General features: G+C 41.4%; 2 protein-coding genes across 4 annotated transcripts in view; one reads left to right on the top strand and one right to left on the bottom strand.

Annotated features, from left to right (window-relative positions):
• The window catches only part of LOC146690922 (protein TANC1-like), a 113,740-nt gene extending 110,891 nt beyond the window's left edge, over positions 1-2,849 (top strand). For both annotated transcript variants that reach the window (XM_085434105.1, XM_085434104.1), the window contains one exon: positions 9-2,849. In XM_085434105.1, the coding sequence (XP_085290231.1) occupies positions 9-1,599 (1,591 nt within the window). In that variant the 3' untranslated portion in view covers positions 1,600-2,849. The remainder of the gene's footprint in view (positions 1-8) is intronic.
• A 2,288-nt stretch (positions 2,850-5,137) lies between these two features.
• On the bottom strand, positions 5,138-19,308 carry LOC146690921 (WD repeat, SAM and U-box domain-containing protein 1-like). 2 transcript variants are annotated; one of them, XM_085434101.1, is made up of 12 exons: positions 18,645-19,308; positions 17,354-17,541; positions 16,735-16,821; positions 15,248-15,341; positions 14,704-14,737; positions 14,495-14,535; positions 14,297-14,380; positions 13,990-14,096; positions 13,406-13,435; positions 10,616-10,792; positions 5,691-5,825; positions 5,138-5,556 (listed from the first exon to the last, which is right to left on the bottom strand). In XM_085434101.1, the coding sequence occupies exons 1-12, from the start codon at positions 19,040-19,042 to the stop codon at positions 5,402-5,404; spliced, it is 1,530 nt and encodes a 509-aa protein (XP_085290227.1). In that variant the 5' UTR covers positions 19,043-19,308; the 3' UTR covers positions 5,138-5,401. The 2 variants fall into 2 exon arrangements, with proteins under 2 accessions (XP_085290227.1, XP_085290228.1); XM_085434102.1 differs by lacking the exon at positions 14,297-14,380 and having other exon boundaries at positions 18,645-19,307.
• Between the last annotated feature and the right edge of the window lie 1,636 nt (positions 19,309-20,944).

Genomic DNA, 20,944 nt, shown 5'->3' with positions numbered 1-20,944 from the left:
ATTCACAGGCAGTTTACAGCAGCCTTAGCTGACTTACATGAAGCAGCCAAGCTGTGTCCCAATAACCGGGAAATCCGCCGTCTGCTGGCTCGAGTGGAGGACGAATGTAAACAGATGCAGCGAACTCAGACCAAAGGAGGCCTCGGTGGGGCTGCAGCTGCATCCAGCCAGGCATCAGGAGGCCACGAGTCTGACCAGGAGCAAGACGAAGGGCAGGACGACCCCTCAGAGCACAGCCTTGCTAGGAGTGTAGAAGGCCAAAGAGATATTCTTGAAGAGGAGGAAGAGGAGGAGGATGCCATGCAGCATGACAGGACAGGTGAAGCCTGCTGGTCCCAGAGCAGTTACTCTTTTAACAAAGTCTTACCCTCTGAGTCAGCGGCTGCCAGCATCAGTGTGGGACACCAGAATCAGAGTCTGAGCCCCAGCTCACCCCCAGGCCCCAGCAGGCTTCCTCCTCACAGGTACCCTCGTGAGCACCGGGATGCCCTGCCTCAACAGGGGCTGGTCCTGCAGCCAACTAAGCAAGCCCAAATTGTCAAGACCAATCAGCACATGAGTTCCATGCAGACCGGGGGAGGAGCCGTGGGGGGTCGCTCGGCAGGGGCCAAATCTCAGTACGCTCCCTCCAGTCCGTTACCCAGCCGACACATGTCCAGCATGCTGAAGCCGGGCCCAGGTATCGACATCGGCCCTCTGCCCACCCCAGCTGACGAGCCCATGTATGGGAACCGCATGTTGCTGGCAGCTGCCTCCTCTTCCATAGGTCACAGTTGTGAAAGTGAGAGTCTCCACTCCTCTCAAGCCTCTTACTCATCCTGCAGCAACTCTAAAGGTCTGGGCCAAGACAGGCTGTCTGCCCACTCCGCATCGTCCTTGGATGGCTTGGCCTGCTCTGGTCCTGGATTCCAGGGGAATCACTCAGAGTCTGGAAAGGAAGGGATGTGCGCTGCAGCGGGATCTCAGGGAGGCGGTGGCAGCAGCAGCATGCGTGTGTCTAGTTCCACCAGCAGCCTGGCATCAAGCAGCAGCCTGTCAGACAGCGGCAAGCTAGGTCCTGACGTTCGCACCAAGATCACTGACAAAACAAAGCACAGCCAACAGGGCAGCGCCGCAGCCGAGTACAAACCCAGGCCCTTCATGGGCATAACCGACAAGACAGCCCGTTTTCAGCAACAGCAGCAGCAGCAGATTCAACAGCAGCAGCACCACGGCTTGCAGAGTCACCCGAGCCTGCAGTCTATCGGTCGCAGCTGGCTGAACCACTCCTCCGACGGCCTCGTGTGTCACAACATGTCGACAATGGGCCTGCAATCTGTCGACGGCAAAACGGCGAGCTCATACCAGGAGCAGCACAAACCTCCACCACCTCAGGGTGGTATGGCGATGAGTAGCTTACAAAATGGCATGCATGCCAAGGAATTTGCAGAGAAGTTCTGCCAAGCTGCCAACTGTTACAAAGAGTCCAAGCCAGCACTGGCTATGCCACACACGTTAATGGACAGTAAGCCTAAGCAGCCTGGCCTAGCTCGAGATAATCCTGCCATTCACGTAGCTTCAATGAAACCAAAGCGATCATTTATAGAGTCGAATGTGTAGACAAGCGTCTTTTATCTCTCTTACAATCCTTAACGCACACGCGCACAGACACAAGGAAAAATCTAAAGTGAGAGGGACTTGTTTCATATTTTTTAACCAACCCCAGAGTGCAGTCTGACGTTAAGTCTTATAAGGAGTACAGTTTGCAAGCTGTTTGTTTTCCTGGGAATTCAGGCACCAAGCAGCGTGCAGAAGGCTCCAAATTTTTACTCGTCCCAATCTGCCGCTTCTGGCTGTCAGCTTTTGTTACATGACATGTCCGTCGTCGTTCAGCCAGGCTGGAGACAAAGCACTGAAGGAAGTATCCAGACATGTACTCTACAGTCCTGATCAACAAAACGGTGGCAATGAGCACTTTACACAGTTAGCAAGTGCTTAAACAACATATTCAGTTACAGCTTAATGTTATTACAGAGTAATTCATTTACGTCCATGGTGCTGAGAGCAAAGAAATACGGTCTCTTTAAAAATGATTGAGAACCCTTTGTTTTCTGCACACTTTGCTGCAATTGCTTTTAATTCAATTTGAATCAAATTGTCATTTTACACTCAGTAGCCCAAAAATGACAAAGTGCAAACACATTTGCTGAGTTCTTTGTAATTTCATTGAAAATCAGACACCGAAGCCTCTCATTCATCTGTTTAAATTTGCAAAAGAGCAAAGTGTGCACAAAATAAATGGATGTGAAGGAAGACGTAGTCCCCGGTGAAACGTTCAGAGGGTTTAAGGGACGGGCATTCCTGTGTTTTACGAAGGACGTTATAGATCCTCATGTTGTGTATATTATATAAATATGTACTTTTCCTTCTTTTCAGTGAAGGTCCATGTTAAGTGTATTGACAAGTTCCGACTTGTGTATCTCGAGTTTTAGGCACAATGTTGTTCAAATGGTGTTAAAGGTTCTAAAACAAAAAACAAAAAAGCATTTGTTAAATATGTTTGTACATTATATAAAATCACCATTAACACTGAATTGAATTCCTTTCTGTATCTGCTTGTTGTTGCTGTCTAGTTTAATTTATTTACAGCGCCAATGGCTTGGTTAATTGTAAAAGCAATATATTTTATATAGTTATTTTTGCACAGCTACTAAGACATTTTATGATTCTCAGTGTTGAGATTTAAGTGCATGCTTCAATTGCAGTTTATATTACAGAGTGGAAAAAAGTCTATAAAAGCAGAAAAATGGTTTGGGGACTCAGTGCCATCAGTTCTATTTTATTATGTACATTAAATGCAATTGTTGCCATGTTTTCAGTATTGTGAGCTTTATTAGCTGTGATCACATACTGTAATTGAACGTTTTTGCCATAGCTACCATGGGAGAGAGAAATAAAGACCCACTGAGGAAACAAAATTGCTCTGTTCACTTTTATCCTTTGGGCTGATTTGGTGAAGCATCGGTCATAAAGATCTACAGGAGTGTAAACATAACTCTACCATGTGGTCACAGTTGAAAGCAGTTCAGCAGATTAACATAGCTCAACTTGTCCTGGTTGCACTATACACGCCATTTTCCACATACATTAGCCAAAGAATTAAAAGCTACTAGAGCCAGTGAGACTATTTCCATAGAAGCTGAAGATTTTTCCTCTTCTGAATTTCTGCTGTATTTGCTTTAGAAGCTCCACACTTTATCAGCCTAATCAAAAACTGAAGCTGCACACGGGAAATAAGCCAGTGTACGGTGTTGAATGAGGACACTGAATTTAAAGATAAGGTATAGAAAACGGTTGCAAAACAGATTCTTCAGGACGGTAAGTTTCTTCTTCGTGCATTCTTTTATTGCAGCATGTAAGATTTTAGCAGTGCTCTAATTGGAAGCTATTGTACACAAATAGTAATTGAACATTCATATATTCCTTTCAAAGTATTTCTTTTTATATGTGGAGTAAATTTAGTGAAATATCTCTGAAATGCAATGTATTTACATGGAGCTAGGATTAGCTTAGCTTTACCTGTAATGTGTCAGTGTCCATCAAGTGTGTCATAGATGCGTGCGTAGGACTGGTGTATGTAATGTTAGAACAAAAAATAATTTTTAAAAGACAGGGTGGGAACCTAACTAGAAAACAATTGCCGGTTTCCCAGTGATGGTCTTAAATTGTGCCGATTGCAAGCAACTGGCAACCAGCCGGTCGCTCAGAGATTGAGAGCGTTGCATGCTTAACTTGAGTGACCAAGGCGATCGCACAGGTTTCCTGGTGGAAGACCAATTATCTCCAAACAATTATGGTCTGACTCAGACTGATTGCAATCGCTTCAGACAGACTGGCAAAAGTTTGCAAATAACTGCAGTCTAATTTATAAACGCTGACAGATTGCCAACACTCAGTTGCTTGTAATCTGGTTATTTTCCTATGTAATAGCAAGGTGAGTGTCATTTTGCAGTAAATCACCATCCTGAAACAGCTAAGTCAATATTTGTGCAGGAATTCCTGTTTTAACTCAATTAGGTTCTGGTTGGACTCTGAATTTAAACCGTTCATATGAGTTTCTTGTCCATGTAGAGGGCAAAAGATTGATCATTTTTGCTGATGTATCACACTTGTGATCACTCTGATCACAAACCTATCGCACACAAATGCCAACTTGGTCCTACTACGTTGCAAACTGACAACAGGGTGCTACTAACTTTCGATGGCCGTTTTATCACCTTCTTGAAATCACTTTGAGGACATCAACTGACTGCAAGTGGGTGTAGACCTGGCTCCTGAATCCAAACAACCATTTCAAACTCAAAAGAGTTTAAGTTTGTTGCACACAATTGCAATACATTTTAGTCATGCCACGGCCTCGGTGGCTGTTTTCCCTGTGGTGACCTAAGCTTGTAAAAGTACAGACATTCTGTACAGATAGTAGTGTTAAAAATAATATTTGATTACTGAGTACTTGCATGTAAGCTTTAAATTTCCAGTTTATCAGATACCACTGAGCAATCTTTACCTTTAAAAAGAAAATGTAGGGAGTAAATGTGAAAAGATGCCAGAAAAAGAACTAGTCAAGTAAAATACCGATACCTGAAAATTGGGCATTGCAACTATTGCATGTTTAAGATGCACCATCTTCACCACTGAAACCAAGAAGCTAAGTCTATGGTTGGTTAGTGGGGGGTGAGCTATTGGTTTACCCTCGTGGGAGTTTCATTATGACCCAACGATGATTTTTAAACAACAGCATTCAGTTTTACATGGCATCTTCCAGAATTACTGAGCTAGAATAAACCACTGCAAGCTGTTAGTAACAGAGTAAAGCTACAGTAGGTTTTAAAATGTCACACTATAGTACTTAGTAAGTAATTAATAACTGGAGTAAGATTATATAAAGGTTGCTGAATATTAGCCAAATAATGACCGATTTTTGATAATGCTAACTCAAGTCACAGTCAAAAACACGTGATGCCAGTTGCACAGATAAATGCAGTAAATCTAAAGTTCTAGCATCAGCCTCCATTAGCGATATGCTAATAGTCATGCCAGTCCAAATAAGGCTGTGAAAGCAAACCCATTTTATTCTTTTTATTAAAAAAAAAAAGGATTTTGAGTTGTACTTCACTTTATTTTTTTAAAGGCACATTAAAATTGCATAGTTACAGTGTTGCTTTAGAGATTCTCTCTTTAAATACAAGTATATTTGACAGTTATGTAAAATATAGCTAAAAATAATAGTTATTTACTGTATAAATATCAGTCAACTTCTCTGGGATCTCAGATTCTGATCACTTCGCCAGATGTGACTCTTGAATAGCACCCTGAACAAATTCATAATTACTTCAATCAGCTTTTGTTATCAGATGTTGAGCTACTCCTGGTTCGACTTCCACCGCGTTATAGCCATCTTCAGAGACCTGTTGGGGGTGAGGAGTGTTGTCTGCAGAGGAAGGTTTGTCATGGGGCTGGTTTTATTCTTGCCTCTAATCCAGCTCTCAATAGATTCCCGCTCATAGGAATAGCCATCTGTGGAGCACACATACAGTGACATCCCAAATACACTGAGATAATACAAGTAAAAATCTTTATAGTGAAGCTGTCCCCATCTTTGGCTCAGTTTAAGACGCTAGGGACCAAGTGCTTTTAATTTGTAAACTAACCTGCAGCAATGACCGGATCCTTCATCAGCTCTCTGGTGATTGGGCACAGGAATTCATCTGGGGCTTCTGAACCATTCTGCTCTGCCTTCAGGGCCTCGATTCTCCTCAGGAGACGACCACGAAGGCCCACAGACTCTAAAAAACCAAAACGCCGTTCAGTGTCCTTTTTAGCCATGATGGTGATTTATATCGAGTACCGTGCACCTTTTGTTAATTTTCAAATGTAGTAAAAAGGCTGGTCTCAACATTTCATTTGGCATCATTTAAACCTCATTATCATTACCTTACAAAGACCAACCAAAGACTGTTGTATGTTAATGGTATTCAATAGCGATTTCAATGAATTTGGGTTGACGCAGCGAGGCAGCAGGCACTGAACAGACTGACTTTGTTCTCTCTCAGAACAAAAGGGAGGATAAATCTGAACTTGCACATGATCACTCTGTACTGAGACACAAAGAGCCAGACACCTCGCTGTGTCATGATGGCTGCTTAGCTAACGTCTCTCATTATCCTGCTCGGAAATTAAACTCCAACAGGTCCAAAAAGAGGAAACTCACTCTGCACACAGCTGCATGTCTCTGCCCACTGACAGCCCCCAGTGAATTTATCGTCAGCTGCAAATTTCACCACCAGCTAAAATGGAGTGATGACCTATAGAGCCGCACATGATTAGTGGTGTGTCGGCGTATAATGGCAGTGCCGTGGAGGTGTAGGTCTCATTCAGACAGAGAGAGCAGCTGCAGTGACATTTTCTTTCACAAGTCCTGAAGATTTGGTTCACATATGGTGACAGCCAAAACAAAAAGAGAGAAAAAGCTCATTTATTCCTTCCTATCGCTATAGGTGACTGCTAAATCATCGCATGCATCCAAAAAATTTTAAGCTGACGTCACAAAAAATACATTTTCAGGAAATTTTATGCAGCCTTTATGGTTTAACTAACACCAAATGTGGCCCCGAGAAAGTTGGGATAGGCTCCAGCGACCCTGAAAAGGATAGGCAGCAGAGAATGGATGGATAATTCATTTTTATATTTATGCTTAGTGTGAATTTTTAGGGACATTACAGTTTTAAGTAGCTGCAGACTACCACACTCTCTGCTAATCTGAGTAATTGCACCAGACCTCTCAGTCATGTTTGTGTTTCTTTAATCCAGTTGCTTTACAGACAATCCAAGAAGTGTAGCATTTTATTTGTATGTAATGTAGCACAAATTATAAATAATATTCATCTGTGTGATTTAAGTCTAGAGATGAACGTTACTAACTAAAACAAAAAACAAACAAACAAAAAAAAGTAACTCCAAAACCCATTGCTGCATTGGTTTTGTCCATCTTCGATATACAGTCTATAATAAAACTCACTTTCAAACAAGTTGGTGCACAGGGTGAAATGGAAATAAAACTGATTTTAGTGATATGCAAATCATATACACCTTGTATGGAAATTAACCAGTATGAAGACAACATACCAGACATGTTTGTTTCAGCAAATTTGGAGAATATTTTTTGTTGCCATCAATTCTGCATACTGGAATAAGGTTCTGTTTGGAAAGTAAGATTTTTTATTTATATACTGGCCTGAACTAAATAATATATATATATATATATATATATATATATATATATATATATATATATATATATATATATATATATATATATATATATATACACACACACACACACATATACTGTTTTTATAACCTATGCAGAGTGTTCTCTTACTTAAGAAAAAAATTCAATGACTTGACCTTAGTGTCTTCACAGGGAGATACAGGCCTGGATGAGTGAATAAGAAATGTTTTCATGAGCTGTACTGAGGTTTATCATTGATGTGCCAAGGTCATGTAATACTGAGTTTGGATGGCAAAAATGCAAAGTTGCAAGGATTTTTGCAACTTTTATACAACTGTGGCTTAAAGTTGTTTCTAATGATTACACTTCTGGATAGTTTGTGTGTAGTTTGGTTTGCAAATAGCGGCGTGTGCAATAGTTGAAATTGAATTCATACTGATATACAGTATGCGCTCTAAATTTTTCTATCATACATCATGATGTACTGGTGAATATTTGATCCATTTATAGGATGCAATCAGCCTCCAACAAACTGGAGAGGTCTTCACAATCAGCTAATGCTCACAGGGGACCAGTCACTTCACTTACTGGGGAAATTAAATGTTGTGAGTTTGTCTTAATTTTGCACTCATTCACTGAGCAGGAAGCAGAGATGGAGGGAGGAAAGAATTCACGCTCACATTATACAGACTGACTCGCCTTTACCATTAAGTCTGTGCCTTGAAAACGCTGCATTTAAGTTGAAACGCAGATGAAGCAGGGAAGACGTGCTGTCGGAACAACAAGTAGTTCAGATCCTATTGGAAAAATTGCAGCGTCCAATCAAACGCCTTCTCACATTGAAACCCCCCGAACCAATCTGAGTCATCCAATAAACGACTCTTAGATGGAAAAACTACACTTAACAGGGTAATGCTTCATTTAAGATTTCCATAAGTTCCCACACATCTTTTTCGTGGAGACATAAGCCATTAGAACTATAGCGTCCACTTTACATTTAGATAGATAATTTGATGCAGGGCTACAATAAAAGTGCAGAATGAGGCTGTTTCCACAGAGATATGCCGAATTATATTGGAGGAACTTTTCCCCCCTCCCCTTACTCAAAGATTCATGAATATTTCATCGAGTAAAGTGCGCTGGAATCCAATTTGCTCTGTGTGTGTCTGCAGCATGTGTGAGCGACTGTTTGTCTATGCATGTGCACACATTTACACAAGCAGCATGGATGGAAAATGATAGTTGTTGGTTGTGCAGCACAAAAAGGCCACGAAATGTGGCAATCTGCCGTTTCCTCTGTCCTCATTCTGTGGTAATGATGAGAGCTGTCCTCCATACCAAACACATGGAAAAGACATAAGGCATGCTTTGCATTACTGAACAGCAAGCAGGGGGAAAGTTGGCTTTAACGCTTCTGCTTTTACTGTGATTAAGGGAGAGATTGTGATTCAGCTGATTACAATTGGCACAAAGTACTCGCAATTAGGCAAGAGGCAGGATTTCTGGGCGTTATGGCTCCAATGCAGCATGCAAACTGCAAATTTCCTTTAAAACTGTGTGTTTACAAAAAGAACTCCAGATAGGACTTTACTAAGCTGACATACATAGGAGGGAAAAGGGGTAACAGCCTGACTCTGTCTGGCTACCTATTCTAAAATATTTTAACCTTACAGTGTGTGAAGTATTTGTCCCCTTCCTGATTTCTTATTTTTTGCACATTTGACACACTTACATGTTTAGATCATCAATCCAATTTCAATATTAGACTAAAATAACTTCAGTTAATACAAAATACTGTTGTTAAATGATGACATCTAAAACTTACTTGGTCCAAAATTGAAAAGTAATCACCCCCTAAACCTAATGAATTGTTGTGCAACACTTGGCAGCAAGAACTACAATCAAGTGTTTGAGATAACTGGCAGTCTTTCACATCGCTGTGGAGGAATCTTGGTCCACTTTTCCTTGCAGAACTGTTTTAATTCAACCACACGTGGAGGGTTTTTGAGCATGAACGGCTCATTTCAATTCAAGTCTAGACTTTAATTGGGCCAAAACCTTAATTTGGGGTTTTGTTTTGGGGGGTTTTCAGTTTGGATCATTGACCTACTGCACAATGCTTGACCTTCATAGCGTGGATATTCTCCTTCAGGATTTTCTGGTAGAATGCAGAACTCAAGGTTTTATCAATTACAGCAAGTCGTCCAGGCCCCAAAGTAGCAAAGCAGCCCTACACCATTGACTACCACCATCATGGTATGATATTCTTTTTACTAAATTCTGTGTTAGTATTACACGATGTGTAACTGGACTCAGACTTTCACCTTGAAACTCTCCCAAGGATCCTATTTTTCTTTTGAGTTGTCGATACATTGCTGGAGTAATTCTGGAAGGCTGGCCACTCCTGGGAAGGCTCGCTGCTGTTCCAAGTTTTCTCCATGTGTGGCTCTCACTGTGGTTCGCTGATAACACAAAGCCTTAGAAATGGTGCTGTAACCATTTCCAGACTGATAGATGTCAATGACTGTGTTTCTCATGTCTTCTAAAGTTTCTTTTGGTTGTGGCATGATGTGGCATGTTTTTTGTGGTGATTTCTTGATTCAACAGATCTGACAGTAATGAGATCGGTGGCTAGTGAACTGGGGCAGGGTGACAACTACTTTATCGCAAAAGGCCAGATAACTTTTTTTCTCTTAATAAATTGAAATCATTCACAAACTGCATTTTGTATTTACTCATTTGGGTTATCTTCAACTGATATTCAAATTTGTTTGATGATCTGAAACGTTTCAGTTTGACAAATATGCCAACAAAAAGAAATAAGAAAGGCACTGTAAATTTCATTTTTGAATTTGTGTGAATGTTTAATTGCTTCAGTGGAGATAATAATGCTGACATTTGCACATTATTTGCAGCTGTACTGTGATGTTGCTGCCTACATGAGTTGTGATTTCTTTTTTTCTGGCCACAGTTTGTATGGAGCCTTTCTGCACTGTGACCTTGGTCGAACCTGAGGGGACTAATCTTGTTGTCAGCAGGATTATCATTGTTCCCGAGGTAAAGGTCATCCAGCAGGGTACTGTCATCCCAGCGTGATTTGTGATTGTATAAGCAGACAGACATGCTGCTGCTTCACGCCCTTAAATCACATCACTGTTTGGGAGGAGTTTTTGGAGGGGAAAAAATAAATCAGAGCATCAATAAAAGCAGCTTACATCATGCTTTCTAATTCAGTCTTGTTATGTGTTAGGATCAGGGAATAAATCCTCACAAAAGCACAGAATCCCAGTGTGTGTCAGTGAAGTGTACACTGATGTTAGTGGTTGCTTTAAATTCCATCCTCACCAATTCCAAGCTCAGCTGCTGTTTCCTTGTTCAGCTGGCTAAGCTCTGGTCCATCAATGTTGTTGGCTTTAAAGACACCGACGAGCTCCACTAGTCCCTCGTCACGCAGCCAAGTCTGCACATCGTCCTCTGACCAATCAGTGAGCAGCAACCCGGAGTGACCTGGCAACTTCCTTCCTGCAAAACACACAACAGGGAGCCAGGAAGTGCTCTGTGATTATTCCCCTAACTCCTGCAACAAAACATACCCGTTGTCAAACAAACAGATTCCATTCGCACTCCACAGTAAAAGGACATGTCCCCTCTGTGAGTGATAATTACTTTGATGCACACTCAAACATGCTGAGGACATTTACATTAATCTTATGCTAACCTTACACTGAGTTGTCATGGTGTAGTTCAGTGGAGACTTGCTTTTTCCCCAGTGTTGCTGAACAGTAGCCCCACATTATGAGTATTCCAAGCACACACACCTGACCTCACACACAAGTATGTGATCTCCCAAAGGAAAGAAAATGAAACCCAGGGGTGTGTTATTTCAGGCTCCGCCAGCATGTAGCTCGTCAACCTTCGCGACACTATGTGGCCATCATTCATCATACAACGTGGCGACAAACTGGCCTGTTGTGCGTTGGCCCCATTAATGAAACCTCACAGCAGCTTCATAGTTCACATTGGCAGTCATTAACCAGGATTAAACCTGAAGACTTGAGGTGTGTAGCTCATTACTACCTTAACCATGTGTTAGGTTTTCCCCTCCACCTCTTGCTGTCTCTGCTACCCTAAAAATAAAAAATAAAAAAAATCTTCCACATAAAATTCTGCTCTTTAATGCCCACCTGAAAACATGTCTGTTGCTGGACTGCATTTGAATCCAATCAGGGTTATGTTTAACTAATCTAATCAAAATCTAGACATTAAAAAAACAATAACATAAGAACAGCTATGATAATGATAATAATGATAATAATAATAAATGATAAATAAATAAAAATAGTAAATTATTTAAGCTGTTTTCTGTCTGACTGTGGAAAAAAAAGAGGGCTTTCTCCTGGAAACTGAATGTTAAATCTGAGGTGATGCAAAACCTTCCATAGACCCTTTTCAAAGCTGAATTCTTGACTCGTCACAGTAGTGAAAGCACAGGTGGAATTAATGATAGCTGAGCTCCATTAAATTTCAAGTAACCCATGACGGTCAACCAGCGTGCACAAAAGCAGGAGCTCCTCTCTGCAGCCCTGGCAGCAGCACCTCGAGTCTCCAAGTCTAAGGAGCTGGTAACACTGTGTCAAAGCATGGCAGTTGACTGAAATAGCTCAGAATGCTGCGTTTGATTACTCAGACAGATTCACATATGAAGACTTCTTCATCATTTCCATTCTCTACATCTTATAGACTGGCGAGCTTCATTTCTTCTTGTCAACAAATCCCAACAATAAATCAGTCCTACATTAGCCTGCAAAACCATATCCTGAAGGCACGTTTTTCTGCAAAAGACTCTCATTGTTACTGAAAAAAAAAAACCCCAAACTATCTACACTTGGTGACACATTTCTTCGCTTCAAAAAACCTATTGGTTTATTTTCAGGTCAGTTCTCCAAAGCAGCGGTCCCCAACCCCCGGGCCATGGACCGGTACCGGTCCGTGAGTCGTTTGGTACCAGGCCGCGAGAGTTGAGGCTCGGGTGTGAAATGTATGGTTTTCAGGGTTTGGTTTTTTTTTCAGGGTTTTTAGCGTTATTTTGTTATCGTTTTTTATCGTTAACTCTGTTTTCCTGGGTCTTTTCACGTGTGTTATGAATGAATCTTCTTTTTTTTGGTACCAGTACTAGTTTTATTTTGTTGTATTTATCCGCGACACTTTAAAGGCCGGTCCGTGAAAATATTGTCGGGCATAAACCGGTCCGTGGCGCAAAAAAGGTTGGGGACCGCTGCTCTAAAGACCTTCCTGTTCATTCATTCATAATGCTCATTAACCAAGAGATGAGGCAAACACAGACTAATTACTCTAGGAGCAAGTTTTCATTTATGACCACTACTATAGTTTTAGAGAGTATTCAACATCATACACTTCACTCCAGGCCACTATAGTCAAAACAACACTTCTTTAGTTTTAACATTATGGCTCTGTTTTTGGAAATGATTGTGGGAAAAAAAAACACTAGGAAAACTAAGCTGAGCCCAGCTGCAAGGGGAAATTTGGCTCTTTCTTGGTTCTGGGCTGCATTTCAGCCTGTGTTGTTGGAGATCTTGTGAAAATCGATGGATTTTCGATGGAATTATGAACAAAAACAAAAGAACGATCAGATTCTGATTCACCATGCAATACTATCTGGGAAGTGTGATTGAAAACAGATTCATTTTTGGCATGACAATGGTCCCAAACACACCGCCAATGCAGTAAAAGCATACCTAGATATAAAAAACACACACAATGGGACACTACCAGTCAGAACAAAAGGCAGCCAGCATCCAGAGAACTTTGAAAGTCCTTTGCATATGTTTAATAATTCTAAGTTTGGGTTTACTAGCAAAATATGGAAAAATGAGGGTCGGCTCGAGACTTTTGTACAGTGCTGCACAATAAACGACAAACAAAAAACCATCACAAGTAAAAACAAAACAGTAGATCCACAAATTGAATTATCCAAGCAGCTGTACTAGATGCTGAGACCTGGACCATCCATAAAGAATGTGAAGAATTAAAATAAATCAGCACTGGTTTAAGCTGAAAGAGTAGCTGAATAACTGAAGATTTCTAAGGGCAAAACAGTGTGATGCATTTATTTACCTTGGCACTGTGTCTCCTTTGATTCAGCTGCTGCCGAAAAACATAAAAGGGAATAGGTTCAATGTGTGAAACGAGAGAAAGAAACAAGATTAAAGGGGAGATAGAGAGAGGCATAAAAAAAGGCAGATCTTCATAGAGATGGAATTTACTTTGTCAACATCAGCCTGACTAATGGCAGATAGGGAAGCTGCAATGATGAAGCTTCAAGGCTTCCAGATGTCTAACGATTGCACCTTTTCATTTAGTATTCCAAATATTTTCTTTCATGTTGTGGTATAACCTTTTTTTTGGTTTTAAGCAGTGTTTGCCTCCATAGGAACAGCCTTCCAAGGCTCAGTGGTACTTTGCCCTGCTGCACTAATAAACATCAATCACAATTCCTCCTCTAGACACTGCAGCCAGACAGGAGTACACATGTAATAGGAGCTTCTCTGGCTGGACAACTCCCAAAACACTCTTTTGGGAATCTTTGGCACTGCAAATGGCTTCTGGGCTTTGTACCACTGCTAACATTTTGTTTTAAAAAGAGGAGTGATTGTGCATTTGCTGGTGCCAACTTAAACAATCCTCTGCTGAGTATTTACCAGTGCTGTCATCCTCATCTCCAATTCTCCACACGTTTACCGATCTGTCCATAGAGCCCGTTGCAATCCAGGGAAAGGTGGGAGATAGCGCAACGGTGGTTACATACCTGCAGGAAGGAGCAAGAGGAACGGGAATGTGAAAGGTGTGTGTGTGTAATTGACTGAAACTGGCACAGGAAGAGAGCGGCCTTAAAAATCTGGTTCCCTCGACACTTACGAAAGGAAAAAAACCCCCAAAAAACTAGCCTTAGATCGTGCAGCATCTTAAACTCTTTCAAGGACATCAAAGCGGTGTGCTGCTTCTTACCTGTGGTGCCACATCAATGACGGTGCAAAAGCAGTGCCGGGGAATATACTTTTGCACCACTGCACCCGGTGCTTCTGGGAAAAGCTAATCAAGCAAAAATCACACTTTTTGATCTGAAACACCAGGACTCCTATTCTGCTGTTTGTCTAATAGCTGCAGAGATTGCATTGCGGTGGGAGGTCAGGCCGGGTCATTTACCTGTCATGTTGTTTCAAAGTTTGGAGCACGGTTCCCAGGCTCTGTACACAAAGTCCAAACACACGAAACGGGAATGTTTGACATCTGTGTTTATGGACGCTGTGATTTATTGTTTAGAAGTCCTCGACCACAGTTAACTATAGCAGCAAACAACAACAAACCTCCCCCCCAACCCCATATTATGGGTGGCGTGTTTGCGCTTTACTTACCGCATCATATACTGCGACACTTTTATCCACGGAGCTGTTGAATATTTAGAGTAAACAAAGTCAACTTCATTTGCGGCGTGCATATGCGTGCATTCACATTGTAGAATAATGAGCAGAAAAAAGGGATTCTTTTCTAAAATAAACACACGCACACACACGAAAACCCACCACGCAGAGCACAGATTAACCTTCAGCGTGTTTGAATTTCAGCCAGGGACAACAGAAGGACCGAGCAGAAGCTATATGATAACAAAATGCACTCCTCCTGTGGTCGACTGAGAGAACAGCACGATCAGTGCTCACCATGGCACGGCCGTTTAAAGCGCAGAAAAAAAATGCAGACAGAAAAAAATGAATTTGAATATGAATTGTATCAAATTATGATAGGAACTAATAACACAAATAGAATATTAAACGTGACCTGAAAGGTACAAATATCAATAATTAGTTGCTGAAGCAGGGGGAATTATGGGATGAAAACACTGGAGGAAGTGATTTTCATGTGTGTGTATGTTTGTGACAGAGAGTGTGATTAGCGTCTTACCCCGAGACAACCCATTCTCCATCAGAGGAGAAGGCACAAGACAGAACTGGGGCCGTCTGGCTGGTGAGAGTCTGAAGCAGCTTCATGGTACAGGCTGGGGTTCAACACACACAAGCAAGATGAGACCAAAGTTAAATTGTGTCTGTATTCGATCTCAGCAGTTGACTGAAGTCCAGAAAAAGAAGTAGAGGTAGATGACTTTTTTTCCCCCTTGTAGCTGTGCCCCCTGCTGACAACTACTTGGAAACAAATGATTTTTATTTTTGCCAATAAACTCACATCGACTGCATTAATTCTTCATGCTAAAACCAACTGATCTGCAGCAGCATTTATATAATCATCCTGCGAATACACATGCATTAAGTCAAACCTTCTCCCCTTTTTCTCTTCAGCAATAAAACATAAACACACCATTTTCTCTGGGAGGTTAATGTGTTATTTCCAGGCATATTCCTGATTGATGTGAAACACCACAGTGGAGTAGAAAACCGTAACGCCTGATTAAACCCGACAAATTAACTATACAAGTGAGACCAAAATAAACTAAACAAATGTGACGTGTGGATTGGAGATGTCAGCAAGTGTTGATAGGTGACTTGAAGGGAATGCTTCAGATCTGACAGCATTAAAGGCTCGACCCATGGAGCTAATATGCAAAGCTGGAATTAGAGATTTTTCCGTGAACACATGGGGCTTGTACACACTCACACAAAAACAAAAGCGGGGACTAGAAAAAATGTTCCATTTCGACAGCAATCTCAGCTTTGAAATGCGCCCCTTGCTTCCCTAAATCACGTACACTTGAGTCTCTTTTTCATAAAATAGTGGAAGAGAGGTTCGAGCGCACAGTCCTCATGCCAAGACAAGATAAGTGCACATTTCAAAAAAGGCCGAGCTCAACCTCCTTCACATCTGAGGACAAAAAAAATAAAAAAAATCTAAAGCATAATGAAATGAGGACAGACATTGTCTGGTGTCCCTCGGAGATAAAGGAAAAAAAAAATCTCCACGGACTTGGGTCACCACGTGGGACACATCAAATCCTCCCAAGAAATGGCTGTTACCATAGCAACACATATTGGAACCTAACAACATGGTGTGTTCACATACATAACGAAAAATACAGTCTGTAGCCGGGGTACGTACGTGTGAACATACACAAATGTTCCTCCTCTGCTGCTGCTTGTACAAGATGTAAATGTCATCATGGATACATGCAACTGATTTCCTTCCAACTCTTTCTCACACACTCACACGCACACACCTCTGCTGCTGCTGCTGTATTTCAGCAGAATGTCTTAAAGTGATCCATTATTAATGAGTCAGTCTGCAGCTGATTTACTCCACACACTAATAAAATTCTTCTATTCTGCAGAGAGGTTTCAAGGTTGAAGCAGTCAGCACACTCTCCCTCCCTGTCTCTCCCGCTCGGCAATCGAGTGAGGGAGCACTCAGGTGGGGAAGCTGGGGCAGAGGGGTCGGCCTACCTGCTCCTTCACGCTGGGAAACAATCCATATTTTCAGCTGGCTGTCCTGTCCGCAGGAGGCCAGTCGAAACTCCACACAGCAGCCATCTGCAGAGCCAAAGAAGCCACATCCCCTTTTTGTTAAGATTCATGCTTGAATGCGTCTGAAAGCAGAGGGCGGCAAATATCATCTGACGGCCTGCTTTTTAGCTGCAACCCATTCATTACAGCACATACAGCAGTAACACTAACATAACAAGTGTCTTTATTGGAGCCAGGTACTTTGCTTCTAGGATTACATGCAAGTTGCTTTTAAACTGAAAATTGTGCAAGATGAACCTAATGCAAAAGGAACTAAGGAAGGAGAGCAAAAGCAATGAAATTGCAAAAGAGTTTTGATGAGGGAAAAAGCCCCACAGAAAATGAGGTGAGTAACTGAGATGGTCAACTTTTATTTTGAACAGGAATCTGTAGTTCTAAAGATTTGACTCAATTTACCAGCACCATTTAGATGAAAAATGTGAGAAGATAGATAGAAATCCCATTTACCCTGACGTAAAACCAATAAACGCAGCTGATGTCTCATATTTTATTTTCAGATGAATTTCTACAGCAGTAGTAACAAATGAAGAGAACTTACTAACGATGAACTGGGCTGCAAAGCAGCAACAGGTGACTCCCAGGTCGTGAGCGTCCTTCTCAGCGTGCAGAAGGCTGGTGTAAGCATCCCAGAGTTTGAGGTCTCCACGGGTGCAGCCGGTCACAAACATCTGGGCACATGGAGAGAAGCAGCAAGCCACGACGCTGGCCTCGCTTACGGTGGCACATCTGCGAGGGGGGGGGGGGGGGGGAGGGGGATGTTGGCACCAACTTGAGTGTGACTCGCTTTAGACTTCAAGGTTTATCAGGAAGTGTGTAAAATTCGAAGGAGGGAAATTTAATTTGTTTAGGCTGTGGAGTCCTGCACTGAGTTTAATGATTTAAACCACCTGTGGGTATTAATCAGAGACACACAGCAGGCCTAGGGGTGCTCAGAAAATCTGTTCCAGAGCACAAAAGTGAAAAATCAGAGGATTAAAACACAAAATAATCCTGATAAAATGCTTTTTTAATTGGCTTATTTAATCAGAATTACTGAGTTGGCTGCTTCCGTGTTTGTCTAGCTGGTTCCTCTTTGATTTTGTTCCATCTGTCTGTGATGACAGAGCTGTAACTTGAAGACGAACCTGCAATAACTTTAAGACAATTACTCCAGTCTGTTGAAGATTAACAAAGCAAGTTTCAAAACTTTATTAGAGCTCAGTTACTTAAAGATCCTGTAGAAAGATGTTTTATGTATTAAGAGATCCTTTCCTTTATGTCAAGATCATTTTTTTAGTTTATTTTCTATTCCCTTCTCACCGTTTTGATTTGTGTGTCTAATAGAAAATTCAAGTTACATTTTGTGCAACATGAAGTAAGAGAATCTGAAGAGACACTGATGTGTGCGATGACTCCATCTGCTGATAATGGCTGAGAGAGGTTTCTAAAGGTGGAAAGAGTGATTCAGACTTTCTCAGTTCAATTATTAACCTCCAGTCTCAACTTGTACAACTGTTATGTCAAGACCGCACACAGAAGGGTTAAGAAAGCACTCCATGTTCAGATAGCTGACATTTATCAGTAAGCAAATATTTTATTGACTCCGTTATTGGTTTTGAACAAAATACTGAAAAACATTTTTCACGTGTGAATTTGTAGTTTGTTTTTTGTTCCAGTCACGTGGACAAAAAACTATTTGGAAACAGAGAAAAATGACCTCGGATTGGATAAGAGTCTGACTAGCTCTTATCTTAATATTAACTAAGGCATATTTTGACATTCATATTTGGAGAAGATTACATTAATTATACTAAAATTGTCACTGTGACCCTGTGTGATGCTTATTGTACCTGCGTAGCGTTTTGGAGCGGAAGTCCCAGAGGGCCGCGGTGCCATCGCAGGCTCCTGCCAGCAGGAGAGAGGAGTCTGGCGCCAGTGCGCAAACTCTGAGAGGACTGCGGCCTGGGTGCTCGAGCGTAGCCTTCACCTCACCTGTTTCGGCGCTCCACACGATGACAGAGCCGTCTGTGGAGCAGCTGAGCAGGAAGCTGCCGCAGGAGCTGAAGCAGCAGCAGTGGACCCCGTAGCCGTGACCCCTGAGAGGAGAAAAGGGAAGCTCCGAGAAGTCGGCCGTGGTATAAACACGGAGCGTTTTATCACCGGAGGAGGTCGCCAGGAGGGATGGAGAGAAGGCACAGCAGGTGACCTCATCTGTATGATGTCGGAGAGTGCAAATTAAAGACACCATTTTGTGACAGATGCGCTGTTGGCTTGGAAGAGGTTGGCTCACAAGGTGGCGCAAAATACTCAGATATTCCTGCACGAAACCAGCTGATTTCGCCTCTTCTCCCTGCTGTCCTACCCGCTTCGCCCAAAGAGAGCAAAGTCACAAAGCTGTCACCACAACCTGTTGCTCCTTATGGCTCAGCAACTGCTTCTCGACTTCCTCTTTCTACTCGGCTGTAAATCTGTGTCTCTCGCTGTTATCGGTCATGTGATACGGAGTTACACAATGTTTACAGTCAAGTGTTTTCATTTTGTATAATTTAATTGACTATAACCTGAGATTTTATATACATGCATATAAATAACATTTGCATATAATATGTATGCAGTGAGGCAAGTTAGAATTTTTTTTGAGTACCTCTAATAGTAAAATAAATGAACATGTAAACACTAGTATTTGGATGCATCCAAATCCTTTTACATATAATTTAAGCACTTTTCCTCTGCCCTGTAGTGCTGTTTATCTATCATATGACTGAAAGACTCCATACTTGACTCATATATATAATTTTTTTTTTTTAAACATATACACATTTATGTATGTTTACATATCTCCTGTCCTCTGTTGCCACATAAACGAGTGTAGAGAGATCTTCTTTGTCCTAGACTACAAATAGTGCATTGTGGTGCTCAAAGTGGACAGAAAAAAAATCCTACAGTTTCCTTCTGGAAATGACCACATCACCTACATAAATCTGCAAACATTGGGAGGATTTTCTTCCTACCAAGTGACACTTGCCAAACAGTATGACTCTAAAGAGATAGTCCTCCCAAGACACTGGACTCATGCTGGTGACAGCCAGGTAATACAAACTGCAGGTATATAGATAGCCTTCTCAGTGATCGATTGAAGCCTTGTCTTATCTGTTTTTTTGATCAGTGGAGAGGAAGTAAAGCTGAACATATTAAGTTTATTCTCTTTTTTGTGAAAAAGGAGCAGGTCTCAATACGTGTTAAACTTCCACCTACTCCTGTTTGGGTAGAGTTTGTACATAATATGTAGCATTTAAGATGATTTCATGTTGTTTCTTACACACTGTACATTGAGTGTAAGCATTTTCACAAAAGACACTTAGATTTTCCTTTGTTTTCTTGATATGAAAGCATCCAGCTATGCATACTATACACAGAGGAAACCAGCTGCGGATTAACTACCTACAGGTTTAACAGATTTTTGGGGGTTTCTTTTGTGTTTTTAAGCGAGTAATAAGGTCATGACTTCAGACTGCATTATATAAAATGACATCACTGCACTGTAAACATTGTCCACCTCATCATCACATGACTGATAACAACAGCGAGCGATACAGAGATTTATAACTATGTAGAATGGGGTCACTTATGTAACAAGTTTTGCTGGTTTAATAACAATGGGGAAATATTTAGCCATTTTAACACCAAAAATATCGACTGACTTTCATATTTGTAACAAAAATTACAACAAATATCTTGTCATTAACACATTTCATTGTAACTTTGGACATCAGGTATTAGGCTCAATGACTCTACAGCACTAAATCTGGCTTATCTACCCCATCCACCTGTAATCATTTTTTAAAAATTTAAATTATAACTATATTTTTTTTCCTCCCATTCTCTATAATATAAATATACAGCTGAGGTCATAAATTACCCCACAGTCACTTGAACATAAAGTTCCAGGTACATATAGAAAAGAACACTCTTTATTTGCCTGTACCTCTTGTTTCCTGCTCTGTCAAAGATATGATAATCCTCAATTCATATTTATCTGCCTCTGTGACATTCAATGTGGCTCCACAGTCTTCTGTGTGTTCTTTCAATCAGGAAAGCGGTCAATACCCTCACAGCAGGAAGCAACAGAGCTGAACAGCTGGAGGAGGGA

The sequence above is a fragment of the Copadichromis virginalis genome, linkage group LG16 (assembly GCF_057382275.1).
Source record: "Copadichromis virginalis isolate Kocher_CV1m ecotype Utaka linkage group LG16, C_Virginalis_male_GT1.1, whole genome shotgun sequence".
Taxonomy (NCBI): Eukaryota; Metazoa; Chordata; class Actinopteri; order Cichliformes; family Cichlidae; genus Copadichromis; species Copadichromis virginalis.
Note: the sequence above shows the minus strand (reverse complement) of the source record. Positions and strands in the feature narration are given on the sequence as shown.

What these genes read in the sequence shown, in the direction of transcription:
- LOC146690921 (XM_085434101.1), bottom strand. Translation starts at nt 19,042, where the DNA reads ATGGTGTCTTTAATTTGCACTCTCCGACATCATACAGATGAGGTCACC. An exon ending in ACTTTGAAACAACATGACAG is followed by an intron (nt 14,381 to 14,494) that starts GTAAATGACCCG and finishes TTGCTTGATTAG; the next exon opens with CTTTTCCCAGAAGCACCGGG. An exon ending in TCATTGATGTGGCACCACAG is followed by an intron (nt 14,097 to 14,296) that starts GTAAGAAGCAGC and finishes TCCTTCCTGCAG; the next exon opens with GTATGTAACCACCGTTGCGC.